The 21988-nt window shown below is 36.5% G+C and overlaps 1 protein-coding gene across 3 annotated transcripts in view; it reads left to right on the top strand.

The window, feature by feature from the left end:
- Positions 1 to 21988, top strand: part of LOC120413518 (villin-like protein quail) — a 36501-nt gene that overhangs the window by 13872 nt on the left and 641 nt on the right. For 2 of the 3 annotated variants that reach the window (XM_039574380.2, XM_039574381.2), the window contains 3 exons: positions 19186 to 19395; positions 19455 to 19663; positions 19718 to 21539. In XM_039574380.2, coding sequence (XP_039430314.1) covers positions 19186 to 19395; positions 19455 to 19663; positions 19718 to 21539 — 2241 coding nt within the window. Of the gene's footprint in view, positions 1 to 4882; positions 5306 to 19185; positions 19396 to 19454; positions 19664 to 19717; positions 21540 to 21988 lie in introns of those variants that run through there. The other variant, XM_039574379.2, reaches the window with a different exon arrangement.

Below are 21988 nucleotides of genomic sequence, written 5' to 3'. Positions count from 1 at the left end.
TTCAATTTGATTATTTCTTTAAAAAACACACTTACCACCGTGATTGCTCCAAAAAGACTCATTCACTCGCGACCACAAATCGAAAGAGACAACAAACTGCTCTGACCGTTTCCTACCGTTTGTCGCTTCCACACCAATCGTTACAGAATACTCTCTCTTTTCCCCTCCCACTGATATTTACACACAAGATCCTCTGTAATTACTCTTAGCTTTAAGTAAAATGTAATTACAAAAGCCGACTCGGTCCTAACCAGGTCCCAGCACCGAAAAGGACCTAATAAAAATAATTTTATGAGAAAAAAAATACTCTCTCTTTGCTCTCGCTCTCACTTCATTCGGGTAGTTGTTCAAAGAGACCGATTGCGCTATGTCGCTCAGTCGTTGAGTCGAAGTAGTTTGCGATCTGCTTTGTTTTGCTCATTTATCAAATGTTTTGGAATTTTTTTGATAACACAACATCAAAGACAATTTTAAAAGCAATTTCCACCCTGCCAAATACAAATTTACGGCAAACTGTGGTAGCGCAGGCCAAAAGAGCGCTGAGCTGGTATGTTGTTAGATTCTCTCCTCTCTGAACGTATTCGTGTGTGACTCGGGTGGACAGACGGAGTAGGCAGAGAAATTCACGAAGTATTTGTGTCACTGGGAGAAGCGATTGAGCAAGTCACTGACAGCCTGAGTGTCGTGTTCGCTCGCGAATGGTTGCGAGCTCCAGTCGGCAAAGATTCATCAGTAGTGTCTTCAATCAAATTTGTAGGAAAGGTTTAATCCTTGCGAAAAAAAAATGTTTTCAGGAAGCAGGGATGCCAGATACACAGATTTGTCTGTGTTTCACAGACATTTGAGCTCGTGTCAGACATTTTTTGAGGTACACAGACTTTTTAAAAACTTCATTAAATTGTTATTTTGTTAAAATATCAAACGAAACTTATTTCGTTAGTCTTCAAATGCTTAAAAACACAATTTTTGATAGATTTCTATGACTGTAAATTGATTTATTTGAATTTTAGACAAAGACACAGACATACACAGACTTTTTCACAGACATTTTTAAAAATCATGTGGCATCCCTGTCAGGAAGAGTAAAAATTTTTCACTGTTGAATGAAAATTAAAAGAATTTTTTTTTTCGAAAATGATATTCTTAAAAATTATATTAAATATAAAGCGGTGTTCTCAATCCAAAATAAAATCAAACATTTTTTAAATTTTTTTACTTAATACAGATTTTTGACTTATATGAGCCTAGGAACACATACACTGCAAAAAATAATGTAAATTTGGAAGCTGTAATTTTGGAAGGTTGAATATTACCTCTTTTATGATGTAATTTTACCTCAATTTAGACTAAAAAGTGACATTACACCAGAAAAGTGGTAAAATTTTGCATTTCCAGAGGGAAAATTACAGCTTTTTTCTGACATAAAAGATATACCCCTTCCCAGATGTAATATTACCATGATTTTTTTTTCTGTGTATCTACAAAGTTTCATTGAAATCGGAGTCACTGATTGGCATAGAACTGCTAAATTGTCAAAGACATTTTCGGATTCGAACACCGCCTGGTGCTGCAAAATCCATCCCCTCCGTAATGAGCGGACAGGCCCAGCACAGTGTGGGAGCGAAAATGTGGAGCAAAACCGTGAATAATTTTCCACCTGAGCGCGCTCGACCGGCCTCTAATCGCAGCTGTTCACGTCCCGCATGATCGTTCGAACTCTTTGCTGTTTGCATTCTCCCGCCTTACATGGGGGAAGAACAATCTCTTTTTTTTTTGTTACCCTCCCATAACAACAGTTCTATGTACGGGTTAGAGCGCGTGAATTTGAATGATATCCCAGGAGGGGGAATTTACGCCGAAGAAGAACCTATCACGCTGGATGGTGCAACTTCATGACTTCCAAATGCCAACCTTTTTCAAAACAACGTGATCGTGCCATCAATCGAAACCCCGCGCGGGAGAGAGACTTGAACGCCGGGGACTGCGCCCAGAAGTGACGAACCTAGCTTTTCTTGTTGTTCGCTCGTTTGCCACAAAAACCACAGCGCGAAAGGGGCTCCGTTGGAAAAGCTAAACCTCAGGGGCCGTAGCAAAAACGAGCTGGTTATGTAATTTGGCTTAAATGGCAGAAATCAACCGCTCGAGATGATTGGAGAACCTCATAAAACCATTTTCCGCTATCCGCGCCCGCTACTGTCTTAATTCTGCTTCGAACCGACTTGCTTGGCTGACATTTGGAAGCGTTTGCGTCTTGTTTTGGCAATATTGCAGCTGATGTTTAGTGATACCACTTCATTCTTTGAAGAACGACAAGTTGAAAAAGGAGGCAAAAAGTTGATTAATTTTCAAGTTGTATTTTTAAAGGTTTTTTTTTGTGAATTTGTTTTAAATTAACTTAAATTTTCAAAATGAATGCCTCATTTTTGGTCAAATTTAGGTTAGTGCATCAACCAAAGATGACATTGCATTAGGATGGCAATCCCTTTTGTTAGTCAGTGGCAATAAAAGAGCAGTGTTGGCAGCGACGCATGACGGATGATGGCGGCAAGTGCTAGCTCATTGAAAACGCTTTCTGTCCACGAATGTGTCCGACTCCGGAAGTCGCTTGGAAAACAAATTGGTACTGGAAAAAAGCAGCAGGAAAACAATAATCACCATTGAAGTGCCCCTTGGTGCCACCCTCGAAGGTTACTCTATCTAAGCGAATTAGTCGAAATTATTGCTGTGTTGTTGTTGTAATTTATAGCCTAAAGTGAGGGAAAAGTAATAGTTTACCTCGAAGCATCCAACACAATTCCATCGTCAGAGTTACTTGTTCAACTTCTGGCAACACTTTCTCCTCGAAGTAGCTCCGGCTAACGCGAGTGTGAAAAGAGATAAATCTATTGTAATTATTGTAATCAATGGCATATATTAACCTTTTTTCCATGCGCCATTGAGTTCATGCAGATGCAGACATGCATCATTTCTTTATGGTAATGGAGTAGATCAGTTTAATGGAAATCTGCGGTATGGCAATCAATACATGAATATCAGAAATTTCTGTTAAAAAAAACTAACTTCTGATTTTTCTACTAGTAGTGTGACTTTACCTTGAACAGAAGATATAAAAAACTACTGACTCCGTTATCCACAGCGGGATCCAAAGTGCATGATGATTATGAGAACTGTGCAATCTAATCTGTTGTGGTGCTTGTACGTGCTGCTTGAACAGTTTTTTGTTTCTTGTGGTGATAGGGAAAATTAGTTTGACCTCGAGATTCATGAGTGCAAAAAAGGCTTCAAAATATGACCATCAATATTTAAATTTGCTAGAGAAAAATTGCCAAAAATACGATATGATATAAAGATAAATTTTATACTCATTAATTGATAAATTTCGAAAAATTATGAACAAAAGTTTTGAATAGAAACAAAATTATTTATGTTCTTCTCTATAAGCATGAAATTAACCGAACAATCATTGCCATAAAAGCATCACTTTTTCATCCCTGGCTGAACGATTGTGTTTGCCATAATAGCGTTTGTTATTGTTTTTCAGCACGTCGCGCGAGATTCTATCAGTGTACAGCACTTTGTTTTCTGTTGTGCTATTTCGTGTCTATAAAGTGATGTTATTATTTTATATAAAGTTTTTACTCTTTCTTGCCTTACCTCTTCTATTTCTTTCATTTTACTATAATATGGCCGGAACGGTGACTGGGAGAAAAAGCACATTGGCGCGAGTGACTCTACAGCGGCCACCGCTGACTTAGGGGGATAGCTGACTTTAGACCACGTGTTTCGAAAAAAATATTTAAAATTAAAATCATAAAATCATAAAATCATAAAATCATAAAATCATAAAATCATAAAATCATAAAATCATAAAATCATAAAATCATAAAATCATAAAATCATAAAATCATAAAATCATAAAATCATAAAATCATAAAATCATAAAATCATAAAATCATAAAATCATAAAATCATAAAATCATAAAATCATAAAATCATAAAATCATAAAATCATAAAATCATAAAATCATAAAATCATAAAATCATAAAATCATAAAATCATAAAATCATAAAATCATAAAATCATAAAATCATAAAATCATAAAATCATAAAATCATAAAATCATAAAATCATAAAATCATAAAATCATAAAATCATAAAATCATAAAATCATAAAATCATAAAATCATAAAATCATAAAATCATAAAATCATAAAATCATAAAATCATAAAATCATAAAATCATAAAATCATAAAATCATAAAATCATTTAATCATTTAATCATTAAATCATTAAATCATAAAATCATAAAATCATAAAATCATAAAATCATAAAATCATAAAATCATAAAATCATAAAATCATAAAATCATAAAATCATAAAATCATAAAATCATTTAATCATTTAATCATTAAATCATTAAATCATTAAATCATTAAATCATTAAATCATTAAATCATAAAATCATAAAATCATAAAATCATAAAATCATAAAATCATAAAATCATAAAATCATAAAATCATAAAATCATAATCAAAATTTTTAGCAATCAGCCGAAATCGCCAGTAAACGTTACCCCTTAACTTTAATTCAAACGACAAAGCCAACGCTATGTGGCTTAGCACGCGAGCATTTTCATTCGAGCTCGAGCTGGGTGAAAAACGTGAGCTCAGCTCAAGAAAATTGTTTCTCTCCAAGTCCGGGAACGTGTGCGGACTGTTCGGCGTTCCAACCTTTTGCTCAAGAGAGAAAGAAGAGCTTGCGCAAAAAACGGGGTAAAAGGAAGGTGGCCTCAGCCAAGCAAAGGTTGCAAGTTGCATATCATTTCATTTCCACCGCTCGGCGCAGAATGTTGTTCGGCGTTTTCGGGGTCGGAACGGGCGCGTGCTTTTTCTGTTGGTGAATCAAGTTCGTTCCGAGAACAACTGTTCGGAGGGGTGCTGTTTTATTTTGTTGTTTATTGTTGAAGCAAAAGCAATCTTCCTAGCGGTTCGGGCAGTGCTAACAGTTTTAGATTCCTAGGAAGATAAGTTTTGATTGAGATTCTTTGAGAAACGAAACACGAGAAAAAAATACTATCAAAGTGTGCCGAAGTGTGATCTAGAGGGCGATGGATTTGCTGTGATATTTAAATTATTTAATACCTTGTTGACGTTCAACAACTTTACAAGCTCGTCAGTGTGTGGTGATACAAATATTTACATATTTCGTGTATTTTTATTATTATTTACCAACAAGTGAAATCTGTTTAAAGAAGGGTGAAGCTGAAAAATGCAGATCTTGGATATAAATCAAAAGGATTACGTACGTATCTTCAAAAATTACAAACTTTTTGGTTGCCACATTTTTGTTTGCAAGATTTATTTTTATTGAAGAATCATGGACTTTTATCTTTGCGAAGGTCAATAAATAAAAAAAAACGTACCCTTTTCTTCTTTGAATCCAATTTTTTTTCTTTCAAATAATTGCAGTTATTCAGCAAATAGATCACAACAATACAGATTTTGTTATTTAAAAAAAAAAACCTTTGAAATATTAGAAACTCAAAATTTGTTCCGAAAACTGCCATGATACAACAAGTTTAAGACTTATTTATAGATGTGCGAACCCCCTTCAAAAATTTGGGGAAAAACATGATGCTACATCAAGAAAGAGACATAAAAGTACAAAAAATGCAATAAATTTATGAAGAAAATAAGGCTATCCTAAGCCTTTTTTTATCACTTTTTCTCGCCCAGAACAAAATCGGGATTTTTTTAAAGTTTTTGTTTACCATGTCTAATAGGCTTGCCCAAATTGGATGAAATTTTAATTGATATCAGTAAATACCCCAATGAAGATAAATTTGTTCAATTTGTTTAATAATTTTCGAGAAAATTCAAAAATACTGGTGGAAAAAATAAGCGTTTTGCCGGACGGTTTATTCCAATATCACATTTTTTAAATATGATAACGATGACGTGATAAATAAAAGGGAGTAAAATGCATTTCAAATTGCTTTCAGTTGATTGCACATCCCCTTCCATAAAATGTTTCTGTTTGGTAAAAAATCTCATAATTTTGCAAAATATTTTTCATTTGGAATTTTTTCACCATTTCAGAAATATTTGCAACAGCCTTCTCAAAACTGAAAACTTACTTTCAGGACACTTTATTCTTTATATAAAAAATATAATTATTCATAAATTTAGCATTTTCTTATTTTAGAAATACTCGCAACGGTCTTCTCAAAACTAAAATAAAAAATCTTAATTAATAAATTATGCATTTTTGATTACACAGGGCTTTATTGAAATAAATTGTTACATATCTTGAATACTAAAATATCAAAATTCAAGTCTATTATTTTTTATAGCGGAAATTATCCAAATTATATTCAAAATCCATTGACTGACATGTGAAATAAACGTTTTTAAATATGAATAATTAGAAAATTCATCATTGACTGCATTTTTTAAATAAGGTTGTCAAGCTTAAATAACATTTTAGTACCTATTTTTTGAAATTGTTAGAAATTATACTAAAACACAAAATAGAATTTTTATTAGCCTATAAATATTCACAAAACGGTGAAGAAATGGTTTGAAATATTAAACAGTTCTTGGAAATGAATGAATTGTGAAAAATGCAAAATAAAAGCTAGTCAATAAGCATCTTTATTTTATTGACATTATTGAAATAGTAGTTTATGCAACAAGTTGCAAAAAGAGGATTTTTTCAGCACGAGTCGTACATTTATCCAACGAGGTTCACCGAGTTGGATAAATACGAAGAGTCCTGAAAAAATCAAGTTTTGCAACGAGTTCCATACAACATTTTTTGCAATTCCAAAAAACACACACTGAGTGAAATTTTATGTCAAATTGTCATGTATTTTGTCAATAATTCGTTCAAATCAAAAAAATGCTGAAAAGTAGAACTTTTCACCATTTATTTTGAAAAGTGTTGCTATTCGATTCTGTTATTTTTGGTACAGAAAAGTAGACTATTTCGTCGTTCAAGAATGACAGGAAAAGTAAGTAGTTTCACGACGGAATTGCAAAATATATTATGGCATATTTTTGTCATTTTTTATTTGACCAGTATTTTTTTTTTGAATCATCAATTTGTGATTCAAGAATTACATTTTAGTTGTCATGAATCGAAAAAAATAGTTTTTGTTCTCTTGAGTACTATGTCTTCAAAAAGGAAATAATTTTCGAGTTGCTTGAAAAACCCCAATATTTTAATTGAGCTTTGTCATGGTTAAACCATTGCAAATTTTATCTCAAGTCTCTCCCTTTCTAAATTTCCTCGAAAAATCCAATAGGCAAAAAATTACTGCAGAAAATTTAAATTTCATTTGAAAAAACTTGAAGAACGATATTTTCATAAATTTATTGATATTGTGAATAGCGTCCCGCCCGTGCACTATGGGGTATTTCCATATAAGCGAGCGGCCAAAAATATTTTTTTGCTTTTTTGTGACTTTTTTGTGTTGTTTGTACTTAGTATAATGAAAACAAATGAAATTTGATATTTTTCCAAAAAAAAATTTAATTTTCGATTTTTTCATATATTTGAGGCCACATGCATTAAAGTGGTGAATTTCAATATTCTTGCTCTGTCTATTTGATGCACGGAATGGCGGTTTATGCTATGTTAAAGTTTCTGATTTACGTTCAATCTCCCTTCCCTTTTTCTTGAGTTAAAATTCACCTCTCTTTGAAGACACCCCCCCCCCCTCCCCCTCCCCCTCCAATTAAAATTTGATTTTTGCGGTGTTTTAGAATTTTAGACGGTTTATTTTATGGAACATTGTATGGATTCTCGTCCACGTTTTTGGTTGATCCACTTGCAAAATTCACGTTTTCCACGATAAATTCTTCTAAATCAAAATCACTATGTAACCGATTGTCGTTAGATTACTTAAAATGTGAACTTCTTCTATGGGCTTTTGTATACCTCGTTTTGAAGCTACAGAACAACGTGCGTAGTTTTTCCTCTGTGGTTTTTCCCTGAGTTGATCATGTGATGGTTCTGCAGTGTTGAAATTTTTACAAATATACTCGAAAGCAGTTCTCATGTTTTCAGAATAGTGCTTCGTTATATCGTACAGGGACACTACGGTATTATTATCCATACTTTCAAAAGAACACAACAACGAACTGATACGAATATTCGACGAATCGTTTCTGTAAAATACTTAGAATAGGAATTTCTAATTTTATTAAACGTACCTAAGTACCAACAAAGTCATGAATATCAAATCAATTTCAAAACATACATAGCAGGTACGTCATTTCTGCCTCCGCAGGTAAATAATGTGATTTTAACCAAGCGTATACGCGAAATCATTAATTTCCTTGCATGAATCAAAATGTTCAAAATGACATAACTCAAAAAGTGCACATAAGTGCACTTTGAAATTTGGAGACAAGTTAGGACATGGTTCAAATTTTAAGCTGCAAAATTTTCAGATCGCACAAATGCACACAAAAAAAGTACTCCATTAACAAAGTTGAAAAAAACTAAATTTTGAATAAAAATCCATCTTTTTTTATTTTTATTATTTTTTTAGCCTGTAAAAGTGTGTTTTGTAAAATATTATTGAAAAGTTTAATCAATTACCTTTCTGAATATATATAATGATGCAGAAAAAATACATAAACAGCTACACAGTACAACTATGAAAAATAATCATTTTTTTGTCAAAAAACATGTTTTTTCTTACCATTTTCGCCTTTGAAGGTCTGCAATTCAGTGAATTTTGAACCTACAACTTTCAAACTCCGGATTTTTCTTAGTTAGAATGTTTATTTTCGAAAAAAAATACCAAAAAAATAATTAGAGTATGTCGGTTTTTCGATTTATGGCCGCCTGAAACCCCATAGTGCCGTGTGGATCAATCGGACCGCGCACTGGACTCACGATCCAGAGGTCGCCGGTTCGAATCCCGCGGCGAGCGCTCTAAAATTCTTTGTGTAAATATGGATATTCGGCGCCGTCGCCCCGTGCCATACTTTCATACACTTAGGAGCCCAGGGCGGTAAAGCCCTTGAAGACTAGTGGTTGGTACTAGCAATGGTGGCCGACAGCTATAAAGTCAACTTTGTTTTTTTTTTTTTTTTTTTGATGATTGTGATATTTATTGCTTTTTCCAAAAGTTAAGGTACTCGGTGGTATTTTTTTTGTCATGTTTTTCACCTTTTTAATAAAAGGTACACAGAAAAAAATAATGTAAATTTGGAAGCTTTAATTTTGGAAGGTTGAATATTACCTCTTTTATGATGTAATTTTACCTCAATTTAGACTGAAAAAGTGACATTACACCAGAAAAGTGGTAAAATTACACATTTCCAGAGGTAAAATTACACCTTTTTTCTGACATAAAAGATGTACCCCTTCCCAGATGTAATATTACCATGATTTTTTTTCTGTGTAGTTAACGTTTATAATCTACACAGCTAAAAAGGTAGTAATCCAGCTGCATGTAAAAGGCCTGGGTGTAAAATAAATATTGCATTATTTTATGCAATTTTATGTGATTTTACACCCTGAAATATGTAGCCCATCAGTATGGGAAACCTACTTGACCGAAATGTCAAGCTCACGTATGCGTTTATCCTTACAGCTTTACATCGGTCTGATGGCCGAGTGGGCTAAGGCGCCAGTCCTTACTATTGGTGCTGGGTTTGAATCCCGTCGGTTGCAACTTTTTTTTGTGTTTGCAAAAAATGTACATGCAGTGTGTAATATTAAGTGTTTATTTTGACGAAGGTGATGTGCATGCTTTTGCATGCGATTTTACCATCGGATTTTTTGCTGTGTACTAGCTTAAACTTTTTTTTGCATCATTGCTTTTCTACAACCCATCTACCAATCTTCCATTCAACGACGATAATCTGCCACCCCATTTCCGGTGGTCGCTAATCCCATTCAGGCTTAATACACAGAAAAAAATAATGTAAATTTGGAAGCTTTAATTTTGGAAGGTTGAATATTACCTCTTTTATGATGTAATTTTACCTCAATTTAGACTGAAAAAGTGACATTACACCAGAAAAGTGGTAAAATTACACATTTCCAGAGGTAAAATTACACCTTTTTTCTGACATAAAAGATGTACCCCTTCCCAGATGTAATATTACCATGATTTTTTTTCTGTGTACGTTAAACGCATTGGCTACGCCGAGTATCACCCCATCATCAAGGTTGATAGTCCGTGGAAAAGTTTACCATTAAAACCGCCCCAAGTTGAATGCGAACGAGCATTTTTCCGTTCACCTGCAGACTGGAGCAAAAAAAAAAATAAAGCCAGAAGTTAATTTGCATACAGAGCTTTTGCAAAGTGTCGGGAAAATTGTAAAAACCCACCCACGGAGAAGCTAACTGTGTTTTCCTTTGAAGCATTTGTTTTTTTTTCTGCTTCTGGCAAAGAAATGTTTACACCGGAAGCCGACTGACTGGAACCTGACTGTTTCCACTGATGCAGCAAATGTTTTCCCAGCTTGGTGGCGTGTGCGCGCGTGTGAGAAAGTGAGTCTTGAAAGTTATATGGAAAACTGGTGAATCGTTTGAGTTTGGGGGCGTTGGCGTGGAAAAATGGCGCGATTTGCGAGTCATTTGCGTGTGAAAAAAGAAGCGCCCGAACGAGGTCGTGAACTTTTTGTTTGGAATTTTATGGTATTTGGTTTGGTAATTGTTTTTTTTACAATCATCAGTGTTGCAATTGCTGCCATTGCAGTAAATATCAATTCAATGTTGCACAACGCTCCAGTGGTCACTTTCGAATGAATTGCAAACGCATTTTCCCATTCAAAGTATACGACGGGGCTAAAACTATTCAAATCATTACCACTATTGACGTTTGCAACCATAACTTTATAAAACGTTCACATTACCATCGTTAATGAGCTTATGTGGTATAGCTGAATTGAAATCTTGATTATGTAAATCCAAGTTCCTTGGAAAAGGCTTCCCTTTATTTGCCTTTATTGCACCATGTTCGTTCAACATGGGCTGCAAACGAGTTGTTGCAGGAAACTGACTTAATTAATACGTGGTATGATAATAAACGCTCAAAGAGAAGCATTCAAATTACAATCCTCACCTTATTTAAACAAATTGTTATGATTCGATGGAATAGATAGCAAAACAATTTGAAATTAATCAGATACACTGGAAGATTGGCTGCTGCAAGTAATGTCAGTTTGATCACAATTATATTCAAAGGAAATCAAACAATTGCACTTTCTCCAACCAACATATTTTTATTATAAATATTACTACACAAGCTTATCTAAACTCATCTCAAAAACAAAATACTTTTTGACTAGAGATTTGTAGGTTTTTCTTTCAAGCAAAAAAAAATCGAAAAATGGTAAAAACTCAATTATTTTCCTAATACTAAAGGTGGGAAAAAATTTTACGAGTCGCTCAAAGAGCTGGTTCACTAGAAAGAGCGAATGAACCATGGTTCACACAAAAAGAGCCGCGGTTCTTTTTGAAACTCCGATCTTTTGAAAGAACCGTTCCAAGATGGAATTATTGACTCTTTGAAGGGATCAGAGTTTTTCCCGGTACTTCAAGAGCTGAATCGATTTATTCGTTCTATCGTTCTATGGCAACTTGCTCATCAATATTCATATCAATTCTCATTAATATAAGTCGAATACATATTTGAGCATTTTGCATAGCTTAGAAAATTTTACCAAAAATCTACAATATAGGCCGCAAGATTTTGGAAAAAATAAATCCTCTTGCCCGATTGAACTTTAGAATAAATAGACTTTATCGTTTAATCAGAATTTAGACAAGAGTTCGCAGATTTTTTCTCCAAATGAAATGTGAGCATTTGTTCAATTTTGTGTAGAAATAAACGATTTCGAAAAATCAATAGGATTTTTTTCCACCCATTGAGTGAAATTTTAAGTCGAATTTTCATGCATTTTGTCAATAAATCGTTTAAATCAAAAAACATGTTGAAAAGTGTTACTTTTCAAAACAAGTTCAGTGCTGAAAAGTAGAAATTTTCAGCATTTATTTTGAAAAGTGTTGCTATTCGATTCTGTAATTTTTGGTACAGAAAAGTAGACTATTTCGTCGTTCAAGAATGACAGGAAAAGTAAGTAGTTTCACGACGGAATTGCAAAAAGTACTTTTCAGTGCAACTATTTATGGGAATGATAAGTAGGCCGATTCGTACTTCAAGAATGTTAGGAAAAGTTATTAGTTTCACAAAAGAAAGAGCTAAATTTGCCACATAATTTATCCAAATCTACTTTTGAGGGTAAAAATATTATGAAAAATTGGCTTAATTTTTTTTTTTTTTGAAATTAAATATGTCTTTATTGAACTTTCTTATAATAATTTCATTTCATTTACATGCTAAGTGGTATGGCGTAATGCTCTTCATCTTTGTTGTATTTATCGTTTTATTATTAACTGTTCACATTTATTTTATTTACTTCAAATTGTTTTACATTTTTGCATTAATCGAATACATTTGGGTCAAAAAAGAAAAAAATCACTTTAACAACTAATCCTAACTTAAAACTAAAAAATAAATTCATTGAAATATTCAAAATCACTAGAACGAGTAAACTACGAACTGTATTTTAAGATGAATGCTCCAAGAGTTCTTACTTGTTCCTGACGAGTTTTGCAACCACGCAGTGTTGTTGTCATCTCGATGAAAATGTTCAGAAGTTCTTGTGGTGAAAACAGGTCACTACTGCCTTCATCCGTTGATGCTGGTTGGTTTTCTCTCGGTTGCTGACTGAAGCCTGGAGGTGTTGTATTCTCTGCAACTTTTTGCCGCTGATTCAACGGCAATGGCTGCAAATTTGGAACCACTCGAACAGATCCTGCTCCTGGTGACGCCAAAGCAGGAAAATCCACGTCCGTTGGTGGTGTTTTGCGACGATTTGGTTGGTGCCTCGTCGTCAATTGTTGCCGAATTTTCACAAACTCAGCACGTTTTGGGCAGCTTCGATTCTTGGTAGAATGGTCGCCGCCACAATTGAAGCATTTCGCTTCGATGTTCTCGTTGATTGTGTTGCAAGCTTGAGTTTTGTGCTCACCTCCGCAGGTTGCACAACGACTCTTGATGAAACAATTCCTTCCACCATGTCCAAACTGCAACAGTTCGAACACTGTGTCACGTCACGGTGCACTGGACGATAACGTTCCCAAGACACGATGATGTTGAAAATTGCCCGAACTGCTTTCAGCTCAGACGGCGTTGTCGATCCTTTCTCGAGATGAACCAGGTACAGTTGATCACGATACTTGATGTCCTTGTTGTGTCTCGTCATCTTGAAGACTTCGATCACGTTTAGGGCGTCCAATTTTCCCGGGTTTTGAATTTCCCGGGAAACGGGAAAAATATTTTTGAAATCCCGGGAATTCCCGGGATCCCGGGATTTTTTTCAAAACAACCATAAAATCTAAATTTTTTATTAAATTTGTTATGTTTTTCAAGCTTACTAATATAGAATAAGCTCAATACTGTTATTTTTTGATATTCTATACTTCAATCTAAACAAGAAGAGTGATTTTTAGTTTGTTTAAAAAATATTAAATATTGTTGTTTTTTGTTGTGCTTTGGATTTTTAATGAATCATGATTTTTAATCCAATGTGATTTAAATTATTTCATATTAATCATCTTAAAATCATTAAAAATTTCTATTATTTTTCATAGAAAATGACTTCTTACGCTTAAAGAAATTCATTGAAACTGTAAACAAAAACAAGAAACGAAAACAAATAAAATGATACCATCCAATGTTAAATTTTAGAAAAGTTTATAATTTCATGTTTTACAAAAAAAATATTTAAAAAATTATCTTAAAGCCACTACCGCTAACTGAGGGAAATCGGGACTGCAGTCTGAATAGGTTCAGGATATTTTAGAGCAATACATTAGAAAATCGGTGTACTAATTATTATACTAAATCAGAACATTATGCAAAAAATATTGGGTTAAACAGCTGTCTAAGTTCGTTACTATTGTCCTAATTTGCTCCAGATGCCGATGTTGGCGCAGGGGTAGCGGCTTCGGCTGCCGATCCCGATGATGCTATGAGACGCGGGTTCGATTCCCGCCTTATCCACTGAGCTTCTATCGGATGGTGAAGTAAAACGTCGGTCCCGGTTTCTCCTGTCTCGTCAGAGGCGCTTGAGCAGAAATCCCACGTTAGAGGAAGGCCATGCCCCGGGGGGCGTAGTGCCAATAGTTTCGTTTTTTTTTTTGCCGATGTTTGATGAAAAATAATTAATTTTTTTTTTCAAGTTTAAAATCATCACAAAACGTAAATATTTATAAAATAAATAAAATTTAATGTAAAATATTTAAAGCGTTAAGCATTCTGCAAAATTTTAATAATTTTTCCTTATAAGCCAAATAAATGTTGATATGTGCCGAATACAAATTTGCTAATGCTTTAAAATTCTTTTCGATTACTAAATATTCATTCATCTATTTCCACAACCAAATCTGAGTTTCCAGACCAAAAAATGATTTATTTTTCAATTTCGGGCATTCACGGGACAAAATATAAAAAATCCCGGGATTCGGGAATTCCCGGTTTAGGGAAAATCCCGGGATTTTTGTCCCGGGAATTCCCGGGATGGACGCACTAATCACGTTCAACTTAAGAGTTTTGAGCTCTTCTTTCAACACACTCACATCCATGTCGTACAGGCCTCGGAGGACCTGTTTCATGAGGCGTTTACCTGGATCGTCATGGCTGTAGTATTCAATCTTTGTGTTGTTCAGGAAATCCCGAACGTAGTTGTAATCCTTTCTGGTAGGTAGCAGAATTTTGAGTCCATCAGCACACAAGCGAATGGAAGCTCGTAAAGCACCAGATTTGATAAATCCGGTCAGCCACTTTCGCACCGAATCCGATGACGATGTTTTCACAAAAATGGGTGGCAACTTCGTCGTTCAAATTCTTCCTTCTCGCTCACGTCCACAGGGAGGGTAGCAAACTGGTTTTCAGACAATTTTTGAGCGTCCTTGCTCAAACTGCCTGGCTTTGCAGCTTCGGCATTCTTTAGCTTCTTCAAATCTGCCGATCCTGCTGGTGAGGACCGCCTCTTTTTCTTACCCTGAGGCATTTTTTGCACTTTTAAAGCACTTTTCAGGAGTACCTCACTGAATGGTGGTCCACAAAGGAATCGAAAAATTGGCTTATTTCTTTTTGAGTGTAACTATTTTTCTGATAGGTCCTAAAAATTCGGTATACAGTTTTTTTAAAATTTTTTTTTCTTAATTTTTATTTACGGCTCACAAATGCTGTTGACAAAAACTGAGTGATTTGAAGCCCATTTTGTCAAGGAAGTAATACAAAATAAAATAAAATGTCCAATGAACTATCAATTGAAAATATTTGGATGATTTTTATTTTTAATTTTCATGCACCTATTTAAGATAAAATTTGGTTATTTATTAGGCTAAACAATGTAAACATTGTTTCTCGAATAGCATTTTAAAGAAAGACGATTCTCGAAATTTTAAATGTGATAATTCGATGATTTAAATTTATTTATTTTAAGATTATATCTAGAGTTTTTTTTGAAAAGGTCCTATAAACATATGAATGACAATAGCTTATAGGACCTTTTAAGGTGAAGCCGTTGATCATTTTCGAAGAAAATTAATCATCACTATAAAAAATTGAGTATTATATTCAATTTAACGAATTTCAGCACCAAAAGGAATCAGCATGTGCCGGTTGTTGCCTTATTAAAGCCACTGAAGGAATTTTTGATCTAAATCAATGGTGCTTCAAAATTTATATAATTTTGTGGCACAGTCATTGACGTCCTAGTTGGCAATCATTCATTAATGACGATTTCCATAACTTAACAAGGAATATAATAATCGTTACCAAAAGGAATCAGCATGTGTAGGGCACTATTCTAAACAACTTGTTGAAGGAATTTTGTCAAAATATTGAAAGCGACGCAAAATTTATATCTTTGAAGGAAAAATCATGACAATGATGGAAGTCTTTACGTTAAAAAAATAAAATCTAGATGAGCAATAACTTTGATATATTGCAAATGGCTCATTCTCCGTTAACTCACATAGCAGTTGCCCCGATCCCTTTTGGATTTTGAAACTTTGTTCTCAGGGGTAACTTTTGTCCCTGATCACGAATCCAAGTTCCGTTTTTTGATATCTCATGACGGCGGGGTGGTACGACCCCTTCCATTTTTGAACATGCGAAAAAAGACATGTTTTTCAATAATTTGCAGCCTGAAAAGGTGATGAGATGAAAATTTTGTGTCAAAGGGACGCTTATGTAAAATTGGACGCCCGATTTGGTGGCTACTCGAAATTTGAAAAAAACGAAGATTCATCGAAAAAAAACAGTAAAAAAAGTTAGACTGATAAAATTTTCCGGGAATCGAGAGTGAACCGGTACGATTTCCGGGAAAATTGTCCCGGGAGTTCCCGCTCGTCACCCTCTCATAGCATATCAAGTATGAAAGGATGGATTCAAAATATTTGTTTTCAAGCTTTGTAAGAAAAAAAACTTGGAATTACTTTTAGCTTTTCTTATTTTATTGATTTTATTTTTAAATTCGTCGTAAAATATGCTTTTGTAATTACAATAATGTTATTTATCTGCTTTCAAAACTTTCCTCATTGAACGCATTTCAAATTGTTATTGGGAAATATCCTCAAATTATTTGAGAAATAAATAAAACTTAAAATCATGATGACATCAATTCTCAAGCGAGCTCAGACTAAAAACATTGTAATATTCACAATACTATTAATTCTCATGTTCGAGAGTTTATTTTAAATGCTGTACTTTCAAATGGAATGCAAATGATTCAAATTAAGAACCAGTTTTGAAACTACGCCAGCAAAAATTATATGTTATGTACAAAACAAACATCAATTTTTAGAATCGAATAATACACACTAAATCAGGAATTCGTTACTCGGTATTTTTTTTACTGAGATTGCTCAGTAAAAGTCATATTTTACTGAGCTATCAGTAGTTTTTGTCAAAATTACCATGCTACAGTAAAATAATTACTGAAGTTCAGCATAAATTACCAAACTTCGGTATTTCATTCTGCTGATTAACTCAGTAAACTCATGTGTTCGGTTATTCTTAACAGCTCGGTAATTCAAGTACTGATTGCTCGGTAAATTTTGGTGAATTTTACTGGGAACTCAGTAAATATTACTGAGCTCTACTGTTGAAACTTAGCTGTCATTTAATGTGTTTTGCTGACGCTTAGAAAACGGTTAAAAATGATCGGTGTGATGAAAATTTGCTTAAATAGTTATAAAAACAACACATTTATGAAAAACTTTGGCTATTATTATAGAGGTAAGGTTATTTTCATTTAAAAACAAATTGATGTTCTGATTAAATATAAACTTTCTTTCAGGCAAGATAAAATGCAGAGATATTCTTCAGACGATATGATTCTGTTAAAAAGTAATGTTTATTAAGAACTTGGTTCCGAACTTACTACAAAACTATTATTTTGGATCTCTGAAACATGCGTGCTTTTAAATTTGTGGAATATTCGTTAATTTAAATGTAAATAAATGTTTTTTTGTTATTCTAACCTTCAAAATCAATATGAACAAAAAGGGGAAAAGGCATTACTGTAAGCTCGGTAATTGTTCCGAAATTAAACTGAGTGCCCGTTAAAATTTTACCGAGCTCCTCGGTACAGATTAACCGGAGCTGTCAAAATCAAGTTTACTGAGCACTCAGTAAATCTAATTTTTACCGGGCTGGCTACCGAGCGCTCGGCTGTTGAGATTTCGGTAAAAAATTTACCGAGTACGGTAAAAAAATCTAAGTGTGTAACTTCTTAAATACACTCAATTTCCATCTACGCATAAAATCTTGTGCGAAATAGTAAAACACATTTTTTAATGCATGTCCCCATTCACTTCTACTAACCACCAACTAAATCACAATGCCCGTGGCCATTTCTCTGCTACACTTCCTTATGGTCTTAAATTAAAGTAACACGCCACCACCAAGCCGCCAGCGCTGAACCGCCCGCTTAATGGGTACTATTATGCTTCGGCCGGAACACTTTTTCTGCAAACCTGGGGGCCGGGTGGGCGGCTTTTTGCGCACACCCATCTTCGCCACAAACAAGCATTTCCAGGCAGGCTTGGTGGAAGCACCAACGAAACCATTTCACAGCTTAATTCGGTTTAAAAATAATTACTTGGAAATTGGGCTTTCCCGCGTGTGTGTTTGTAAACTGCCCAAAAAGCTTTAATTAAGTTTGGTTTCTATCTCGCTCCCATCTCCATCATCACTAACAAGGAGTTGAAATATTTTAGAGGTCACTTAAGTTTTCACTTAACCGGTTCGGCTAAACATCAAATCTTGCCGCTGGGGTGGTCATTAAGTCAAACCGGAAAGTCTTTCTCGAGATGTCGATGCAATTTATTGCATACACATTTCACTTTCGTTTGCCCCGCTGCAGGGGGATGGCTTACCGCATGGATCGTCGTGTTAGCTTCTTCTGACACATCTGGATCTAGTTTGGGGGAGGAGTGAGGCAAAAACGTGTTTTCAGATATACCTAGTCCGGACATTTGTACGTACCAGTAGCAGTCGTAAGTGCGGACAGGTTGCAATTATGCAATCGTGAGATATAACTTTGTTTTAATGTTTCCCAGTTTGTGGAATGTTTGGTTAAATTTCACTAGCAGAATAAAGGATTTGATGTGGTGAAGCAGATCTTTAGTTGCTGAGAAATGAAATTCTCAAACTATGGAAAAAAGATTGCACAAAACCAACAATAATGATACTACCACAACCCACCAACTCTGCTCTTATTTCAACCGCTTAAAACCTCATTTTGATTAATTGTAATTTCCTACACCACATTCATCCGTACATCGCAAAGCCCTGAAAACGACGACCTGTTTGACTTTCGATTCACCACACAGGAAATGATTCACTTTTTTCCCCTTTCTGATGTGACGATTTTTTGGAAGTTGCCTTCCACCACACGCTTTTTCAATTTTATCTCGACTCACCGAACCGTGAAACTTTATTTTGTGGGAACGGCACCGCAAAACTAATTTGAATTGGACTCAAGCGGTTCTAAACCACGAGACTCGATTGAAACGCTTGGTTGAGTTTGAGAAATGCGCTGACGTTTGTTTCTTCACTCTAATCTCGCTTGCAGGACCAGAAGCGGCCCATCTATGAGGACATCAAGATCGACACGGCGTTCCGCAAGATCAGCCCCAAGGCGATTGGGTTCCACGTGTGGCGGATACAGAACGACCACGTGGAGGCGCTACCCAAGGAGCAGTTCGGGACGTTCTACGACGAGAACACGTACGTGATCTACTCGGCATCGCTAGCGGGGACGATCTCCGACAAGAACACCATTGTAGGTTGATCACTTGGGTTAGTTTGAGGGAGTTCTTCTTGAAGATATTGCTTTTTCAGTGTCGTGAAATAAAAACTCCGATGGGCGTCATCGAGCGGTACATCCACTTTTGGCTGGGAGCAAACATCACGTCCGATCGGTCAAAATCTGCGGCGTACAAAATCATAGAGTTGGATCTACACCTGGACCACAAGACCACACAGTATCGCGAGAGCCAGGGGCATGAGGGGATTCGATTCTTGTCTTACTTCAAGGAAGATGGTATTCTGTAAGTTAAATTAGGAATCCCTATTGGATCTTGCCTAATAACTCCTACTTTCAGTATTCAATCCGGCACGGACCCCTCATCCTACCCTCAGTTCCCGCGACTGTACCAAATCAAGGGCAAAACAACGCCGCAGTGCATCCAACAGAAAGCGATCACCTGGCAGCACTTCAACTGTGGCCACGTAATGATCCTCCAAACTCCGACGATCCTCTTTGTTTGGGTTGGTCGAACGACCAGTTCGTGCGAGCGGCTCTTCGGACTCAAGATCGGAACCAAGCTGAAAGATTCGTTCAAAATTCCCGAAATGGCCGTCGTCGACGATGGCTACGAACAGTCGATGAGCGCCGACCGGAAGGAAGTGTGGAACGGCTTTCTCAGTTTGTCGCAGCGCTTCGTCCAGCCGATGGCACTGTCCCCGTCCAACGCCGACATCGTTCTCAAGCTGTACCAGTGTGACACCGTCAACGGGGTGTTCCGCGTAGAGCTGGTCAAGACGGGAGCGCTAGAGCAAGCGGACCTATACGGACGGGACAGCATCTACATCATAGACTACCTGTGCAACGGAGTGTGGATCTGGATCGGACGGAGCTCGCACAAACAAAACCGTGCCGAAGCCATGCGTCACGTGCGAGGTTATGTGATCAAGAAAGGATATCCGGCGTCAACTCCCGTCGCCCGTGTCATCGACGGTCTCGAACCGGCCGAGTTTACCAGTCTCTTTCCCAGCTGGATCAGCTCGGATGTCAACGGAAACTCCATCAAGGGAATGTCGGAGAAGTTCGATGCGCTCACGCTGATTCAGCGTCCCAAACTCGCGGCTCAGATCCAGCTTATGGACGACGGTACTGGAGATGCTACCGTGTACCAGATTGGTGCCGAAGACGTCAGCGAAATACCCAAGAAGCACGCAAAGACGTTCTACTCAGGCAATTGCTACATTGTCCACTACCAGATATCGTGCACCTCGGAGAACAACATCAGCTCGCTGTCCAACTCTATCAAAAATGTGATCTATCTGTGGGTGGGCTCCAACGCATCGATGGAGTTCCGCCAAACTGGAGAAGCCTTCCTAGCGGAGATGTGCAGCCATCTGAAGAAACAGGTCGTTCAAGTTCGCATCAGCGAAGGCATGGAACCACCCCACTTTTTGCAGATCTTCAAAGGCGGCTTGATCATCTTCAACGCCAAAGGTTCCGGAGGCGAAGGCATCATGAACATTCGCAAATATCCGAGCAGTTTTGTGCTGAAGGTCGTCGGAAACTCCACCTATTCCTGCAAAGCTGTTCAAGTGTCCAGCAAGACCCTCTACTACCCGGAGGACTGCTACATCCTAAAAGCCCCAGACAATGAAATCTGGATATGGTGCGGCCAGTACTCAACCGGAGACTCGCGAGAAATGGCCAAATCGATCGCGTCCATCCTGGGCGAGTACAACCTCGTCATGGAGTCCAACGAAACCGACGAGTTCTTCAACTCCGTCGGTGAAAAATTCTTAAAGCAGCTGAAAAAGACGCACGGCAGCATCGTAACTCCGACGATGAACGTCGCCCAGACCTGGGAGAAGCAACGGATCGGCCTGTACATGTGCTCGCTGGAGCAGGAAAAGTTTGTGCTGAGCAAGATCTTCGGCTTCACCCAGAAGGATCTGCGGCCGGAGAACATGTTCCTGCTGGACGCGGGAAACATCGTGTACGTTTGGGTCGGAGAGTTTGTCGGGACGGACGACCGTTCGCAGTGCTGGGAGCTGGCCAAATATCTGATCAACACCCATCCGGTCCAGCGGGACATCAACATGCCGATCGCGGTGGTGCGCCAGGGCGAGGAACCGATCACGTTCATCGGGTTCTTCGACAACTGGGACAAGAAGTATTATGAGGTGAGCATTTAATCAGTATCTAGTCAATCATTGACCATCCAATTACCCACTGACCTCATGTCCCAATTACCCACTGACCTTATGTTCGGCTGATGCATGAAGTCAAGCAAAACAATGCGAATAGGCCAATGTCGAAGTGTAAACAAAGAGACTATCATTCTGATCATTCTGATCCTTTGTTTTTATTTTTTCTACTCTCACAGCAAACGTCAAACCATTAAAAAATCTGCCAAATCATTTCCAGAAGAGATGTAATAAAAAACGGCAGAAAGTACTGATTTAACGTTTGTTGAGGGTGCCTAAAAGTGTGGTTATGTTACTGCTTGCAAAAAAACAATAAAATTCAACGGTAAACTATTCCCAACGTAAATATCTGGAGTTTTTTTTTTAAAGGACCTATAAACCAAATTTTAATTTTTTGCTTTTTGGGTGTTTTTAGAACCGCCTTG

Source organism: Culex pipiens, chromosome 2, assembly GCF_016801865.2.
Source record: "Culex pipiens pallens isolate TS chromosome 2, TS_CPP_V2, whole genome shotgun sequence".
Classification (NCBI taxonomy): Eukaryota; Metazoa; Arthropoda; class Insecta; order Diptera; family Culicidae; genus Culex; species Culex pipiens.
Note: the sequence above shows the minus strand (reverse complement) of the source record. Positions and strands in the feature narration are given on the sequence as shown.